Here is a 17,909-nt window from a genome sequence, read left to right as displayed (position 1 = left end):
TCGTAAGAAGAAGACGCCTTTCCTGGTTGAAGAACCTGAGAGTGGTTTGGTTGCAGCTCAAGGCAATTGTTCAGAGCAGCTGCCTCGAAGGTCAGAATAGCCATGATGTATGCCAACCTTCGTTGCATAGATGGCACTTAAAGAAGAAGAAGGAGCGCTCCCAGGTATACATTGCTTCGATGACGTCGTTTTCTATAACAAGTGGTCGTGGGATTTGTTCTTGTATGCTTATTTTCATATACTTCGTTTTGTTAGTGTTTATTATTATTAATCTCATTTTTGTAGCTGATTTTTTTAATGCAACATACGAATCTCGTACAGTGTTTTCCGTTCTCCCAACAATATTGATATCATCAGCATAGGCCAGGATTTGCACTGATTTATTATATATTGAACCAGTGGTTGTGATTTGTGACATACGTACACTTTTTCCAGAGCTAGATTGAACAGTATACAGGAGGGGGTCTGCCTGGCGCAGCCCGTTATTTGTTTTAAAAAGGTTCAGACAGTTCCCCTGAATTCGTGCTCTACATTCAACTTTTTAAAGAGTTAGTTTTGGTAAATTTGCCAACTTATTTGGTATTCCTAGCTCTTTAATTGCTTTGAACATTTCTCTTCTATTCACAGAGTCGCAGGCTGCTTTGTAGTCTATAAATATGTGATGAGTATCAATCAAAATTTGTTTTAGAGTTACAATCTGATGAATTGTTAATTTACCGCCTCTGAAACCAGCCTGGTATTTTCCTACTATCCGTTTTGCATGTATCCATATTTCTTTTATAAGCTGTTGTAATGTCATTAAGATATCATGGCCACCTTCTTTATATAATCCAGCTGGGAGATTATCTATTCCGGGTGATTTGTTTTTGGCTTGTTTTTTAACTGCATCTTTAACTTCAAGAATCGTTGGTGGTTCCTCGTTGCCTTGAATTATTTTCTGTTATTGTTAACTTTCTTATAGACTGTTCTCTTCTGCTGCGGATACAGTAAGTTATTTTATTCTAAAATAAATGTAGATGGCTGCCATTCGATTCAATTTGAGTCTCTTACCATTATCCTACACGCGTTTCAACGTTCACGCTTGATCATGGAAAACTTTGTGATTTATTCTTTGTTCTGGTCCAGTATGTGTCTATTTCTTTTTGGTCGTTCTCATTTTTATAACTTTTTTAGACATGCTGTTCAGTAACTGTTGTATCTCTCATGTTTTGTGGTCAACTTCCACTAAAAATAATAACTAATTACTAGTATTATATGAATTTTGTTAAATAAAACCAACACGTATATTAAACACCATCATCTACGCTTGTAAAAAAGTTTCATCGTGTTTCCTAAGGTGATAGATATACATACAATTCAATGAACTCTCCCATAAAAAATGTCTTCGGAATATTTTACCATAATTACAGATGACAAGGTATCATAAAAGTAGATCATACTAGTCATAGAATTAAAAAGGAATGAATTAGGCGTAATAATTGAGTGAATATGTAACTCTTTTTTTTTTCTCAAACTCCTACGTCGAAAAAATGACAATACACTTTTTTATAATACTCTTCTAATTTACATCTTACACGACTTTTAAATTTGAGAGAACACCGCACCTTTCAAAAAATGTTTTTATATTTATAATTGGCCACCTGTCAGTAGTATCTCGGTTTAATACTGTCATTGCTTAATTGTTAAAAAATATCAGATGTCATCGATAAGATTCTTAACCAACTACAAAAAACTTATATTTCTGATTAATCTGAATCGTAAAGTTGATTCCATAGTGGGACAGACTGAAAATTTGTTTAGGAGGAAAATATTAAAGATTAATTCGTGAAAAGCTCAAAATCATGTAAAAATTATTGGTCTTCCATTATTAGTTGTAGAAATTCGTCTTTTTCTCCTTTACAATTATGCCCCAGATAATTTTTGCGGTATTTTACAATGTTCAGAAATTTTCTGTCTCTTCGAATCCTTTTAGCACCTTATTAAAGTCCGTTCACAAAATATTGAGAAATGTGCCCCAAAGTCATAAAACGGTCGTAAAATTTGTTTCATCATAGGTGTTCCTGAGGTGTTTATTCATTAAAATTAATTATATTAATAAAAATAAGAATTTAACCATTAAAAATTTTGTAAATAAGAATACCTTATCTCTTTGGATATTTCAATACTAATCTTCGCGTTTAATCACTTTACTAGAAAACCTGGAATTCATATCCGAAGGTACTATTCGTTGGAAGATAATTAGGATGGAATTCTCCAGATTTTTAATAATATAATGGGTATAAAGATGCCTGCTTTGGCCACGTGCCTCGTGTGTTCATATTTGTTGTTCATGCCTTTATATTTGAAACTTAACTTGAAAGGGTGAAGTTATTACGAACGAAAACAATTTTTTTATTTAGTACGTTTTTGATCGCATGTAATTTACGGCTCGTCGGTGTTTCCGCGTCTACGGCAGTAATTAGCGTCTCGAATATTGTTTTTGCGAATTATATGCATTGCGTGAGTAATTTTTTATTTCATATACCTACGAACAAATACGTACCTTTTGCTCGTGCTTGTTTTGTTGGATTGTTTGTAATGGCTTCATCATCAACATCATCAAGTTTTACACCGGTACTGTTGCGTACAGTCAGTCTATTCACCAAGAGAGAAGACTATTGTCCTGAATGTTCACGATGCTCTGGTTTCTCAGAATATCAGACGAACTAAACTGTGGCAAGTTTTAAAAGAATTAAATTTCTGGTGGGAGAAATCAGACCGAAGATCACTTTTGATTGACCGGGAGCAGATAATATGTTGGAGAAGAAATTATCTAAGATCCATACGAAAATTCCAGGCTGAAGGAAAGCCAATCTTCTACCAGGATGAAACGTGGGTAAACTCAGGTCATACTCTAAAAAAAATTTGGTAAGATAAAAATATATTAAGCTCCAGGCAAGCCTTTATGGAAGGTTGGTCTACTGGTATCTCCCCACCTTCTGGTAAAGGCAGTAGATTAATAATTTCTCACATTGGCAGTGAAAAAGGATTTGTTAAGCATGGTTTGTTGGAATTTCAGTCCAAAAGCACAAAAGACTAACACGAGGAGATGACAGCTGATGTTTTCGAAGAGTATTTTGAGCAGATGATTGAACACATACCACCAAATTCAATTATAGTACTAGATAATGCACCTTATCATTCACGACTAGTAGAAAGACTTCTAACGACTGCGTGGAAGAAACAGGATATTCTTGACTGGCTGCGGAATAAGTATCTGCCTTACGAAGATGGAATGGTAAAAGGAGAACTTTTAAAAATTGCCCGGCAACACAAATCTAAGTTCAAGAAATAAGTAGTTGACAAAATGGCGGAAAGGCGAAACATCACAGTCCTTAGACTTCCACCCTACCACTGCGAAATAAATCCAATTGAACTATTTGAGCACAAATGAAAAGTTATGTGGCTAGAAAAAATACGTCATATAAAATACAAGCTGTACGTGAATTGTTATACGAGTCTTTACAACATATTACAGAACAAAACTGGAAAGATGCAGTAAGACATGTAATATAAGAAGAACAAAAAATGTGGGATCTTGATAACATAATTGATGCGACCGTAGAGACACAACCGCTAATTATTAACCCTCAAGACGACTCGGATTCCGAAGTTGATCCTATTTATTTTGAATTTAAATAGTTTTCTAATCGTAATTATATAAGGTAAGTAATAGTAGTTGTAATCGTAAGGTATTAAAGGGGAAAGACGCAAAATGTCGCCTGTCAAAATGTTCAATGTGTTTTAAATGTATCCATTTTTTTTCAAATCCTGAGAAAACTAAAAAGCATTTTTGAAAAATTTAAAGGCAAAATGAAATATTTATTAGAATAAATAAGAAGTTTCTTTTGCATGCAATATTTTCAATTAAAAATTATACTATATTTTCTCTTTTATTTTCACCCCTGTTACACAACATATTAAAATAAACATTGTAGAAGTTTTCAGGGACTTTCTGCCCTCAGTAATAATATAATCTTTCATTCTGCGTTTAAATTTTTCAAAAATATTTATTAGTCTTCTCCGGATTCGAAAATAATGGATACATTTAAAACACATTGAAAATTTTGCCAGGCGGCATTTGGCGCGTTTCCCCTTAATTAAATAAATGTATCTTTTACAAATGGCAAGAAACTTTTTATTTTTGAATAAAATAAAAAAGTTTTATTAAAACAAAAATACAATTTACATAAGTACAATTTAAAAAATATATTTATTTAGTTCAAATAAATGTCAATTATATACTCTACGACACTGGTCGGTCATCTGTAAACAAAATACCTTCGTAATCGGATTATAAGGTTGACTGCTATATTCCTTCAGATACAAGGTGGGTTAGTCGAAAACATCTTAAACCGTCAGTTTCAGGTTGGTTTTTACTATTATATCGTATTACCTATCCTCTCTGTATTTCAGTTCTCTAATTATGGTTAAACTTGTAGTGAGCTATCGACAAATTGTGAACCGATTATAGTGATCTGTTGCTCCTTTAAAGAGATCTTTTCAAAGAGAGATCAATTCTGAATAAGTGATGGATTCGACGGTTGCTTGATGGAAATTCATTTTATATAATAATAAAACACTGAAAACTTTGATTTCAAAATTTCCACAAAATTTATTATATATTATCACTACAGCCGATTTCAAATGTAGTGGCGAGCAGTTCCTCGAAATATTTTATTGCGTTGCTGAATCACTGTTGATTATTTACCAAATGCCGAATGGATATTTTTACCAAAAAATATCGCGGCAACTACCGTGTAGAAATGTACGACGAGTTTTTTGTGGATTGGTTTGAGAATAAACTGATCATAAACCTCCCAAAGGAAGGCCAAACCCAGCGCAGCTCTCTCTATTGTAGGTGTGGATAGGAATATTCACGTGGATTTTATTATATAATCTTGAGAGGTCTGTATGGAAAAAAAATTAAGCGATTTTTATTATAAAATTGGGACTGAAAACTCGAAACGACAGAAAGTTCAATTCAACCAAAAGTAAGAGTTTGTAATTACGAACACCTGCTATGATCTGTAAGTCTGGAGACTCTATACATAGAGATCCCTAGAAGACAAAACAAATTATAGTAGAAGAAATAAATTGACGAATTTCTCATTAACAACGTAAAAAGAAATGTTATCACTGTTGCGTAACAACAGTGTTTAATATTTTAATTCATTGTGTATTATATTATATATCACATACTATATATTATTTTTGGAGAAGATGTGACAAACGATAATTGAGAAAGACTAATTGACCTGTGCGAACTGAACAATCTGAAAATTACTAACGGCTTTTTCAGTCATAAGAACATACATAAATACACGTATGTACAAACAACGAGAAACGACAGATCCATTATCGATTACATAATTGTCAGCAAAAGTAGTACTATCAAAATTAGAGATACACGAGTAAAGAGAGGAGCCGAATGTGGCACTGACCACCGATTAATAATTTCACAAATGGGGTTTCCCTACACGTTGAACACCCAAACTAGAAGGAAGAAAAAACACGAAGAAGACCAAGTAGAAAATGAACAGAAAGAAGAAGAAATGAAGTTCAACATAAATTACTTCAAGAGAAATCCATAAGGGACCTATACCAGAGAAGACTGGACCAGAAGTTACAGGATTTCGGTTTCAGAAACGTCAAAGAAACGTACGAGCACGTCAAACACAGCATAAAAAAGGCGGCATTAGAAGCTTTGGGGAAACTTGAGAAAAGAAATACCCAACACAAAGTAAAATAAACAAAGAAACCAAAAAATGTATTGAGGAGAAGAAATTTCTATATATGAAAAGTATGAGCACCCAATCCCCAGAAGACACACAGAAATACAAAGAGAAAAACAGAGAAGTAAAACGAAGAAGGGTAAAAGAAAAGAATGAAGAATGGGAAGAAACATGTGCACAAATTAAACAATACATAGGAGGTACAAGGAATTCGGAATCCTGGAAAATACTGAAATCTTTAAGGAAGAATAACGACGAAAATGTCCAAATACAATACATATCAGAAAAAGAGTGGGAAGACTACTATAAAGAACTACTCACAGAAAACCGCCCAGATTTCATAGAGACAGACACAGAACAGGAACAACAACAAAATCAGAATGAAGAACAGATTGAGATAACATTAATCTAAGTAAAGAATGCCATAAAGACTTTAAAGAACAAAAAATCAGGGGGACCAGGAGGAATCGTTAATGAACTAATTAAGTACTGAACGGACAAACTACACAGAATTATACACGAAATGTTCAGTAACGCTATAAACCTGAACGAAATACCAGATGAATGGTCCAAAGCATATATAAATTCGATACATAAAAAGGGAGATAAGAAGAAATGCGGGAACTACAGAGGCATCAGTGTGATGGCATGTATGGGCAGGTTATATGGAAAAATACTGAAAGAAAAACTGGAAAAATCTATCTCAAATAAAATCGGAGAAGATCAGGCGGGGTTCACGGCAGGAAGATCTTGCATAGACCACATATATATACTCCAACAATTAATTGAAAAAAAATGGCAAAAAATAGACCAGTACACATGGCATTCATAGATTTAAAAAAGGCATATGACACTGTTCCCAGAAAACAACTATGGAACACGATGAAGGAAATCGGAATAACTCAGAGGCTAATAGAAGCCGTAAAAAACCCTTACAACAACAACAAGGTAAGAGTTAAAACCGGCATTAAATACTCCAACGAATTTAAGACCACAAAAGGCTTATTGCAGGGATGCTCTACATCTCCGACACTGTTCAAGATATTCCTCGAACAAATATTAAAACCATGGAAAAGGAAATGTGAAGGGATGGGAATACCAATCCGGGACAACTTCTTGTACACATTAAGCTTTGCAGATGACCAAGTGGTAACGGCTCAATATGAAGAAGATCTGTGCTATATGTTCCGAAAATTAGAAAAGGAATACACAAAAAATGGACCAGCAGATTAGCACAGACAAGAACATGTATTAAACAAATGAACGGGGTACTGTGGGATAGACAGATTACCAGAAATACAAAGAGAATTAATAACGCCTTGGTACGCAGTATAATGACCTATGGAGCAGAGACATGGGTAATAAATAAACGAAACAGGTCCAAAATCACAGCAACTGAAATGGAGCTCATGAGAAGAAGCTGCAGACTGACAAAAATGGATCGCATAAGAAATGAGGAGATAAAACGAAGAATGGCAGTAGAACAAGACATACTCAGCTACATCGTAGAAAAACGTTTAATTTGGTATAGACATGTGAGAAGAACAGATCATACAAGGTGGATAGCAAAGATTTCCGATTGGAGCCCAATAGGAAGGAGGAAAAGAGGTAGACTCTTAAAAGAGGCCATGGAAAGACGAGACCTTAGAGATGGAGAATGGCAGAACAGAAAGGACTGGAGACGTTGGCTGAAAGAAGGAAGGCGGCGACAGCTGTAAAAATCCTTATATAGATAGATACTATATATTAGTTTTAAGGTTTAGATTTGAATTTCCTAACGACCACAAACCGACTCAAATAGTTGAACAATGAAAGAACAGTTGAAGGTCGCGAAATGGAAACAGACACTCTTATGCGACGAGGGTCGAGGAGTCATCAGTTGTTGAGTTCAGTTCAAATCGAGTATTGGTGCGAGCTTGAAGACCTTGTTTGCGCTAGCCGCCAAATACCACCAAAATATGTAGTACTAATTGTTTTTTAAACAGACTTGTTAAAACGTTCCTTGCGAAAATTTCATTTGTCCCAGATTTTCTGGGTGATCCTTTAAAAAGTATAGAAAGGTGAACCTATATCGCTAAGGACAACACTCCAAAAAGAAACAAAGGCATCAGGACGAGGTGTAACAGCAAAACAACTACAACTTCGTACAATCATATCAATTAAAATCATAGCCTAAAGCTGGAAGGAGATCGGGTAATATCTCAACTAAAATACATCCAGATAAAAAAGTATCTCTATTAAAAAGATTCACCACAAACAATGACGTAAAAATTGCAGATTCCAAAAGACACAAAATACAGCAAACTGTAACTAAAAGAAACGCATAACCAATGAAATCTTAGAATACGCGAGAAAAAGTTTTGTTTCGTTTTTATAATATAAATCTTTATGACTAATTGTAATATCATGCCGACCTTTTAATTGTCAATAACTGCATATTTAAATGAATTTTTCATGGTTTTTAACAACATATATTTGCATGTTTATTTTAAGAGTGTGTTGAACATATTTTTTCAAATAATACTACTAATGATAACCAATACTAATAACAGTCTTCAACTCTCACAGATTTGTAGTATATGAATAATTACCATATTGATGCATTGATATTTTATTTACATTCAGTAAAACGAAAATCACTTTCATGGCTTTCTACTACATCATTCAACAATGTAAATTTATACATTTACATGATCCTTATATAGCCGTATAATTTGTCTACAGCTTCGGGCGAATGGAAATGGAAAATTATGTTTTATTATAGTGATAATATAATAATATTTAAGAAAGTTGATTTGTTTATTGTAAACGAGTCTTCTTTTATATTATGCTTGATTAATTCTTCGTGAAAATAATAACAGAGTGAAGCTAATAAATAAAAGTAAATAAACATCATCATTATCGGTATGATAAGTGTATTTATTCTTCGTTTTTTGGTGCCGTACTTTTTGCATCCTAAAGTTGTTCATGCAAATAAAAAGAGGAATACGACATGCTTACCAACCCGCACTGAGACAGCGTGGTAAGGTATGCCTCACTGTCACCTCGGAGGAACAATTAAGGGTCTAACTAACCACCTTCTGTTATCTCCGGGTGCTCTGTAGAGGGCTTCGAACATCGCAGTCGAGAGCTCCTCTTATCAAGTCCATTTACTGGGTATGGACTTGTAAATATTTATCTTCTGATGGCTTGTCTTGAAAAAGACAAGATATTTCTTACATGACAAAGGTACACCAAGTCGAAATAAAGCATCAGGTCGTGGTCTTCTGAAGGCTTGTCTTGAAAAAGACAAGATATTTCTTACATGACAAAAATATAGGTCGAAATAAAACATCAGATTGTAGTTGAATAATATCTCAGCCACAGAGTATAATTGGAACAGCAGGAAGCAGCGTCCTAAGAGCAGTAAGCTCTCGGAGAGCCCGTAAAGGACTGACCTGGCTGACCTGAAAATCGCCAATATTTATATGTGCTGTTCGAGCGATAAATAGGGATTTCCAGCTCAAGATCCAATGGGAAAATTTGAGGCGGAGCGATGCGCATCGAAATGCGTACTAGTCCACAGACTATGGCATTCGATGACATCACAACCCCTAATATGAACGAGACATTCAAATCATGGCCCTCATTCACGCAAAACTATTCAAACCCTTTAGAGAACTGAGTTACAATAGCCAATCAAAATTTTTATCACAGTCTCTTTTAGAAGACTCCAGTACCTTGTTAATAAAATGAAAGCAGGAGTAAATCTAAATGATCAAAGTGGCAAACATTAATCGTCCCAACAAACTCACGATAACAGATTGTCGTATCGGAACTAGTAACTATGTGGAATTTATATAGTTACTAGTTGTTATCCAACATTGCACAATGTTACGCAACATTGCGCAATGTTAGTCCGAACGCTCTTTGTTTGGATCTCGTCTTGAAAAAGACAAGATCTGTTGTTTGTTCTTATAGGACGAAGAAATAAAACAACAATATTTGGTAAAAAAAACTCAGCCACAGAGTCTTTAGAAAATACGCAGAGCCCTTAGAGCAAAGTGCTCTAGGAGCGCCCGTAAAGGGCTAGAGAACGACTGACTCGAGATCCGAAAATGTCCCATATTTAAAGGTGTTTTAACTTTTATATGAGATCTTCGGATCTCTCGTCCAATCAAATTTAATTAAAGCTCCAGAAGGAAGGGCGATGCGCATCAGGGTGCGTATAAGTTGCACCAGGATGACAAGATGCAGAGAAAATATGCTAAAATATTAGGTCATTTACGCAGCAATAAAATCATTACAGCAGAAATGCTTCTTCTAAAAGTTGCCTTCCAGCTGATATAAGCATTACAGATTATTTTTAAAAATGTACCCTGATACAAAAATCTCCTTACGAACCTACCACGGCATTTTAAAAAGTAAATTCTACTTGCGTTTTGGACTTCCCAGATCAGATTCTTGTTTATATTGTGACAAACTCTTTATCAAACTTTCTTCTGCTAGCGATGAATGTGAAAGAAAGAAAATAGAAATTGAAAGTAAAATTCATGATATGCGAGCGGAAGCAGGATACAAAACATTAAGACAAGATACTGAAATTGCAAAAGTAAATGTCGTTTTATGTTCTGATTTACAAGTTATTTTTTGCTAATCTAACTAATCTAATCTAACTCAGTCATCAATCTTCTACCAGCGAAAACTTTCTTCGTATAACTACGCTGTTCATAATAAGGGGAGTAATACTGCTACAATGATGCTGTGGAACGAAGAAGAACGCCATCGAGGCTGCACTGAGATGGTATCAGCATTGCTACTTTATATAACTAAAAACTTCAATCGTCTTGATCCAGGCCAAGAAAGAAAAAAAAATAATATTTTTGAGATGCTTAAATCAGCTGGAAGGCAACTTTTAGAAGAAGCATTTCTGCTGTAATGGTTTTCTTGCTGCGGAAATGACCTAATTTCCTGCTTTCATTTTATTAACAAGGTACTGGAGTCTTCTAAAAGAGACTGTGACAAAAATTTTGATTGGCCATTGTAACTCATTTCTCTAAACGTTTTGAATAGTTTTGCGTGATTGCCCACTAATAACTCAGCAGGACAACCCGTAGCAGACTGCTTACATTTACAAATACGCACCTAAAATAAATATTCATTCAGCAATTCAATACACAGTCAGCAATACATTATTTTGCACATATAGATCGTTGTTTCATAGAAAACCCACATATGAAAGTATTGGCGGTTACAACGTTGTTCCAGTATAGCATTCAAATATTCTTTGTAATTGTATGGAATATTGGGATAAAGATACTAAAATGTGTTTTTGTTACAGGGATTTTCGTACGAATCCGTCTACTTCGCGTTGTGCCATATCTACAGCGGTGCAGCACACGTTCCTGACTCCATCAGCTTAGTGGAACTAGCCTCATTGGCGGACATGCTCGGACTAGAAGGGCTTAAAGAAGTCGTTGAACACGCTCTAAAACAGAGACATTGCCATAACTTTCACAAACCTTGTGCTGGTTGTTGTACGGGCGTACTGGAAGTACTACCTTTGTCTGCAGCCTACGGACTGGATGATCTCTACAGAAGGTAAGTTAGTTAAATGATATTACATATGTAACAAAGTTCCTTGAGGAATAACCTATTACCTAACTAACATCATTTAACTCAAAAACTCACTTAATTACAAATATTAAATTTAATAATTACGATAATGATTATCGCTTACAAAACAATTCGCACTCATAAGTAGAATCGCCAGTACTAATAATAATCAAAGATCGCATCGGCTGGCTTATATAAGGAGAACAAAATGTTCTGGAAAAATCTTACCGGGCGATATCTCCGCATCGATAAAAACGGTGCCTGGAATATGTCAGCTGTAGAGAAAGAATTCTGGACGTCGCTAAAGCACAGGGCAATATAATTAAGATAGAAAACGAAATAGTGTATAAAATCACATACGGGTGAAAGTTTAACGGTGTACAGGGTTTAATTCCTCAATGGAAAATAATTTAATTGCAAAAATTCGATAATTTAATCATAATTTTAAAATTCTACATAATAAATGATCACCAAATTGCCAGACAAAATTACGGAAAAGAGGTTACTGTTATAAAAACATTCGTCATTTTCTATTTCAGCTGTCTGCACTGGATTACTCAATATTTTGTGCGAGTTTGGCCTAGCAGGTCATTTGCTAGTCTACCAAGAGAACTGAGAGAAAAATGTTACCAGCAGCATGTGGTACATATGACTCCAGATAAGGTGTTGGATACTATTTTAGCCTGTGACAAGGTAATAATACTTTGGGATGTTCTGTATGTATATCGATCAACTTTTTTTATTTTGTAGATTCTTGCAACGCTTCCTGCGATGCGTTGGGCTGAACCAGTCAGCCAACTAGTCCTACAGCTCACAGATGCTTGCCATCTATATCACCGACAACATTTCTCAGCAGTCTTAGGTTCGCAGTACTTAGTAGGACTAGATGCTGGTTTAGGATTCGGTGTTTGTCAGATCGAGGACCAAATGTTATCTGCAGCCAAGAATCTGGGCGTTGAACAAGCATGTCGCAGTTATGCCAGGTGAAAACGTTAATTTCTTAATAGTGTCTAAATGTACATGATTTATACTTCTTGTTTTAGGTGTTGCAAAATGTTGGATCAGAAATGGACCAGACCATTTGCTGATATGTTAAATAAAGTTAAATTACAGCTAGAACAATGTCTCGTTGGACAAGCTGATAGACTGATACGGAGTCACGCTTGGCTGAGACTGGATACTGCCTTAAGGTAAGTCTCATACATCTTAGTTTTTGTCTATTGTACAAACTATTGTCTGTTCACAGAACTCGCATAAAAGAACTCACCCCACACCTTGAACCCACTAGTCGACTACCTCGAGCAACGATGTTCCGCAATAAGAAGCCCCCCAACCAAAAACCAAACGTCCAAAGTCCTGCCCTAAGTTCATCCGACTCATCGCGCAATTCCAGTCCCGGGATGAACCAACAGAACCGTTTGAACGGCACCAACGGCAGTCCCTCCCTTCGAAGAAGCCTTCTCCTAGCCGCCAAGGCACCCCAAGTCCCTCCGAGTCCCTCCATACACCGAAGAAGTACCTTAACCCAGCCGACCGCCGCCAGTGCTGCCAAATCTACGAAGGGACCTATCAAGGCAGTGCCAAGGGCTGGAGTGAGCAGAGACAGGAATAGCAGTAAGTTGCTTTAAAACAGTTTTCTTGTAGATTGCCAGAGTTCAAGATTTCCCTTTTAGATAAAATCGTCAATCATCCAGATTAGGTAACTTACTTTAAAATAGTTTCTATTTTTGTTTGCAGTAACTTTTTCGTTCTACGTGGTCAATTCAAAAATGGTCGTTTTGTATCTTAGTTCATCATTTGATCGATGAAACTTTCAAATTTATGATTTCTCTCTGTATTCCGGTTTTTAAGCGTTTACACGCTCGTCCGGTGGGGATCTATGGAGTGACTGACACCGAGCAACAGGTCTTTATTTCTTGCCGTACTTCTCATCCATAGGTCGATCCGCTACACCAGCATATTCTAGTCTAAATAGCAGATCCATTTACAGTTTTAAAGTACTAACTTAGTCTTTTTGTTTTCTGGCCAGGGTATGAATCATAGACCACTAGATCATTGACAGTAAATTCTGGCAACTGTCAAATTTGCCCCAAATTGCGTGCAATAATTCTAGACATGCCTAACACAACTATTTTCCATATGTTTATCGTTTTGTTCGTCACCTTCTTCAGAGGTTCGTACTCGATAGCTCCGTGAAGCTTGACTAACTGTTTCGTGTTCCAAAGCAATGGCGAGCGTTTCATCTAAAACTTTCGGTCTTGCTAGTCGTATAGCTTTCTGTAGTTCACTGTCTCTCAACCCAGTGACGAAGGTATCTACAGCAATTTCTTCCAATAACCTGGTGCCTACCGCGCTATACGAGCAACATCTGCTTCAAATTCTTGCAAATTCTCTTTTGCTCCTTGAATTTTATTTCTTGTTTGTACTTTGTAGACTTGTTGTAGATAGGCATCACCATAGCGTTTTCTAGTCGAGTGAACAAAGTCTGGTAACATTTTTCTAGGCCCTTAGTAATCGATCTTGGGATATGCGCAGCATCACCTCATAAAGCAGCAGTGGAGGAAACAGCCTTTTCTTGTTCTGTCCAATGATCGGCTGTTGCAATAGCTTCAAATTGTCTAAGGTATATGGACCATCAAATGGTGGCAATTTGAATCTCATATGATGTGTCGTTTTGTCTCTGGGTGATTTTTCTTTCACTACAAAATATAAAACTACTATTAACTGGTGGTAGCACTTTCGTATTGGTTATCATGCTCTCTGACTGTTTGATCTTCTCTTCTACCTATCGAATGTTCTAGAAACTTCTTAAAATTTCTCATGGTTCTGTCTGCATATTTATTTAATTATTTGGGAAGTCTCGTCGAGTCTTCTAGAAACATTCTAGCTGCTTCTTTAATAATTTGAGAGGTTTCCTTAATCATTAGAGAAATATTTTCAAAATTCTCATTATTTCTAGAAGTTTCTTGAATCTTCGTTTAAAACGGCTTCTTCTTATGATTAAAAATGAACTGTATCTGGATCATCTCCATTCTTGTTGAGAACATCCCTCAGTCGTTCTTGAAGGATCTTCTTGGATAGCGAGATATTGCAAATTTTTTCAGCGCACTTCAAGTTGAAGTTTCATTCCAAAAAAACGGAGCTTGGAAAGTTCTCACCTTCACTGTATATGTCATCTATAAATTTACATGAAATCGATGATTGTTACACAGATAAACTGTTGTAGAAGGCTCTAAGAAGACCCATACTGTTACTTGTTTGTACTAATTATTTGATTAGAATACATTTATATCATTTTCTAGCAGTTAACATTAAACCACCGCTTCAAGCACCCGTTCCCAAACCGGCTACCTCAAAGAAAACATCAACGACGGTTTCTAGAAACACCAGCTTGGGAAAGAAAGACGCCCCATCGTCCCTGGCTACCAAAAGACCCGACAGCAGGTCCAGCTCACCTCTAAAAAGCGACAGTCGGGGTAGCTCGCCTAGAAAAATCGACAGCAGAGTGACTTCTCCCATCAAAGCGACCGTTCGCAGTCCATCCCCCCTAAAAAACGCCGGTACATCACCCAGACGAGTGACGAAGAGTACGCAGGCTGCGAAACCCGTACAGCCGTCGAAAACTGCGCAGGCGTCGAAGACTGTTCCGGCTCCGGTCATGCAGAGGTCGAGTACCTTCTTGAAGGAAGAGCCTACGGTTATTGGTAAGGTTTTGTAATTAGCGTTTCTAATAGGTGAAATTTGCAGAAAGTCGTTGTTTGGAGCTATTAATAATATTAAAGTAGTTTTTTGAGGAATATATATTACAATAAAATATTTTGTAGGATGATATAGATATAATAAAGTTCTAAACGACGGCCAAACATTTGTGAGGTTATATTTTAACTGATATTATCATATTATATGATTTATTAAGAAACAAACTAGAAATTATGGGAGTGAAAAAGTGGACAAGAGTCTTCTACGATAGAAGGTAACACAAAGGTTGTAGAGTTCGAGGAGGATCATATTGTAACGGAAATTTAACTCGAGGCTCAATTTATTTACTACTTGTACAATTTTTCTTAAACTTCAAAAACACAACTTTTAGGACTAAAATTCCAGGTAATTCAGATAAAAAATCGAAAAATTCAGAAAAAGGTAATTTTTCCAAACGGTTTCAGATTTATTCAGATTAATGTGAATACAATCAACCATGAAGCCTTCATCGAAAATAAATGTTAAAAGAAAGAAGTTTTCGAATTATTTGAAGGATCTTTAATTATCCTACCAGGTAATTTTGAAAATGTTATTATTGAAAAGTTACTTTGTTGATTCTGTCAGCTGTCAGCAAAAATATACAGAGTGGCATAAAAATATTATTCGTAGCTTATGCCGCTGCTTACAAAAATTATTTTTCTGTCGTTCTATACAGGGTGAGTCATGAGGAACTTTACATACTTCTACCATATGTAGAGTCCCTCAGGGAGCATATCATGTGGCCACTAAAAAATGTCAACTCCTCTTCTTTATTAATTAACAGGGTGATTTGTGTAATTGACCATTTATTTCATTTTACTGTAGTGTTTATACGGCTCATTTGCTTTTTTTAATTTTTGCATGATACAGTACACTACTATCAAGCATTCGACTGGTATTAGCTAAACTAAAAAATTCCAGGACTGGCTTTGGAAAAATTAATTTAGGGATTCGTATTAAATATTACACCCTGTATATATATTTTTTAAAATGCAATAAGTGATTTTCAAACTACATAAATAGCCAATGAAAACGACATATGCGACAATGTTGTCGCACTTTTATTAAATTTTTAGTGAACGATCAAATCTTACCAAAAATAGAACAACCATAATGAAGTATCAAATTATAAGGTATTAATTTAAACAAATGTTATAAATTTCAAACATTTTAATTGAAATGATAAACTGAGTCACTGCACAACAAAAAACAGTAACTACTAACAATAACGAAGAACAATTTAAAAAAAAACTAAAAATATGTACATAGTTATGATAAACCCATAAATTAGAACTGGAGAAGATACAATAATGGTAACAAAATAAAAATAATTCAAAATAGATTTTCGAAATGGAACCCTGCAGCCTGTACACATTTTTGTTGCCGAAATGTTAATTGACGTATTGAATTACGGATACTCTGGGGATCGTTTCTAATAGTATTACAACAATGTATAATTCTATCAATTAATTGTTGTCGGTTATTAATATTCACTGCGTAAACTAGTTGCTTCAATCGTCCCCAAATATGGTAATCAACGGGATTGAAATCAGGGGATCTTGAAAGCCACGAAATAGGACCTGCACGTCCTATCCACCTGTTGCCATAAACATTATTGAGATGTTGTCTCACTGCCAGTAAAAAGTGTGGGGGTGTCCCATCATGCTGAAAATACATCCCTCGGATAGCAACGTTCGCGTTGGCAAGCAAATTCGGCAAAATATTTTGTAGAAAGTTCAAATAGACCTGCCCTGTTAAAGGACCATCAAAAAAGTGAGGACCTACTAATTGGTTATTTATGACACCAATCCACACGTTAACCGAAAACCTTAACTGAGAACGACGTTCTCTAATAGCATGGGGATTTTCTTCTGCCCACACATGTGAATTTCGTGAATTATTTATCCCGTCTCTGGTAAATTGGGCTTCATCTGTAAATATGTGTCCTGTATAGCGTTGGTCGATTATTGTTAATCCATCTACAAAATTCCAACCTATCGATCTCATCTCCAGCATGTAGTCGCTGAACCATTTGAATGTGATATGGGTATAGATTATTTTTTTGTAAGACTCTACTTACTTTTGATTGAGTGACATTGAGTTCTCGACTTACTTGTCTAGTGCTTATTGTAGGGTTGATAGTAACGGCGTCCATAATGTCATCTTCCTGCGCTTCATCTACATGTCGCTCTGTTGTTCCACTAGGAAAAGTGCCATTTTCTCGCAAATAATTAAAAACTGACCCAAATGTTGGATGACGATTAGGAAATCTCCTGCGATATTCTCTACTAGCAGCCCTACCATTCCCATTACAGAATCCATAAACAAATATTATGTCTGCATATTCTGTGGTCGAAAACTGATGTGGCATTTTGAACGAAAGTAACAAAAGCTCTACCAAAACTAACACAATTACTTAACGTAGATATGACAGAAGAAATATGTATTCTTGTACACATAAATAACAATTGATAATGACAATAATGACAATGGGTATAAAATATCAAGAAACGTCAAACGGTCAACGCCAACCTTCATTTTAAACTTTTTTAGATTTATTTTTATTTAGTACAGTTGATGCAATGTATTATTATTTGACATAAAATTTTAATCATTTACAATCAACAAAAACTAACACATACAAGAGGTTTGACTTTTTAATCAATTTAATTTATTATTTATCGAAAATAATGCCCCAATACGATCTATGAGTAAAAATTTAAAATTGAAAAACAATTGATTCTATCGTAGAGATAATACAAAGTGACAGTAAAGATGTTAATTTTCTACGTATTAGATTAT

General features: G+C 35.4%; 1 protein-coding gene across 1 annotated transcript in view; it reads left to right on the top strand.

Annotated features, from left to right (window-relative positions):
* The window catches only part of LOC140449419 (uncharacterized), a 145,892-nt gene extending 129,886 nt beyond the window's left edge, over positions 1 to 16,006 (top strand). The window contains exons 4-9 of the mRNA XM_072542583.1: positions 11,095 to 11,354; positions 11,909 to 12,062; positions 12,120 to 12,352; positions 12,413 to 12,559; positions 12,616 to 12,983; positions 14,672 to 16,006. Coding sequence (XP_072398684.1) covers positions 11,095 to 11,354; positions 11,909 to 12,062; positions 12,120 to 12,352; positions 12,413 to 12,559; positions 12,616 to 12,983; positions 14,672 to 15,087 — 1,578 coding nt within the window. The 3' untranslated portion in view covers positions 15,088 to 16,006. The remainder of the gene's footprint in view (positions 1 to 11,094; positions 11,355 to 11,908; positions 12,063 to 12,119; positions 12,353 to 12,412; positions 12,560 to 12,615; positions 12,984 to 14,671) is intronic.
* The last annotated feature ends 1,903 nt before the right edge of the window (positions 16,007 to 17,909 follow it).

Source organism: Diabrotica undecimpunctata, chromosome 9, assembly GCF_040954645.1.
Source record: "Diabrotica undecimpunctata isolate CICGRU chromosome 9, icDiaUnde3, whole genome shotgun sequence".
Taxonomy (NCBI): Eukaryota; Metazoa; Arthropoda; class Insecta; order Coleoptera; family Chrysomelidae; genus Diabrotica; species Diabrotica undecimpunctata.
This window is presented reverse-complemented; position numbering and strand designations above follow the sequence as displayed.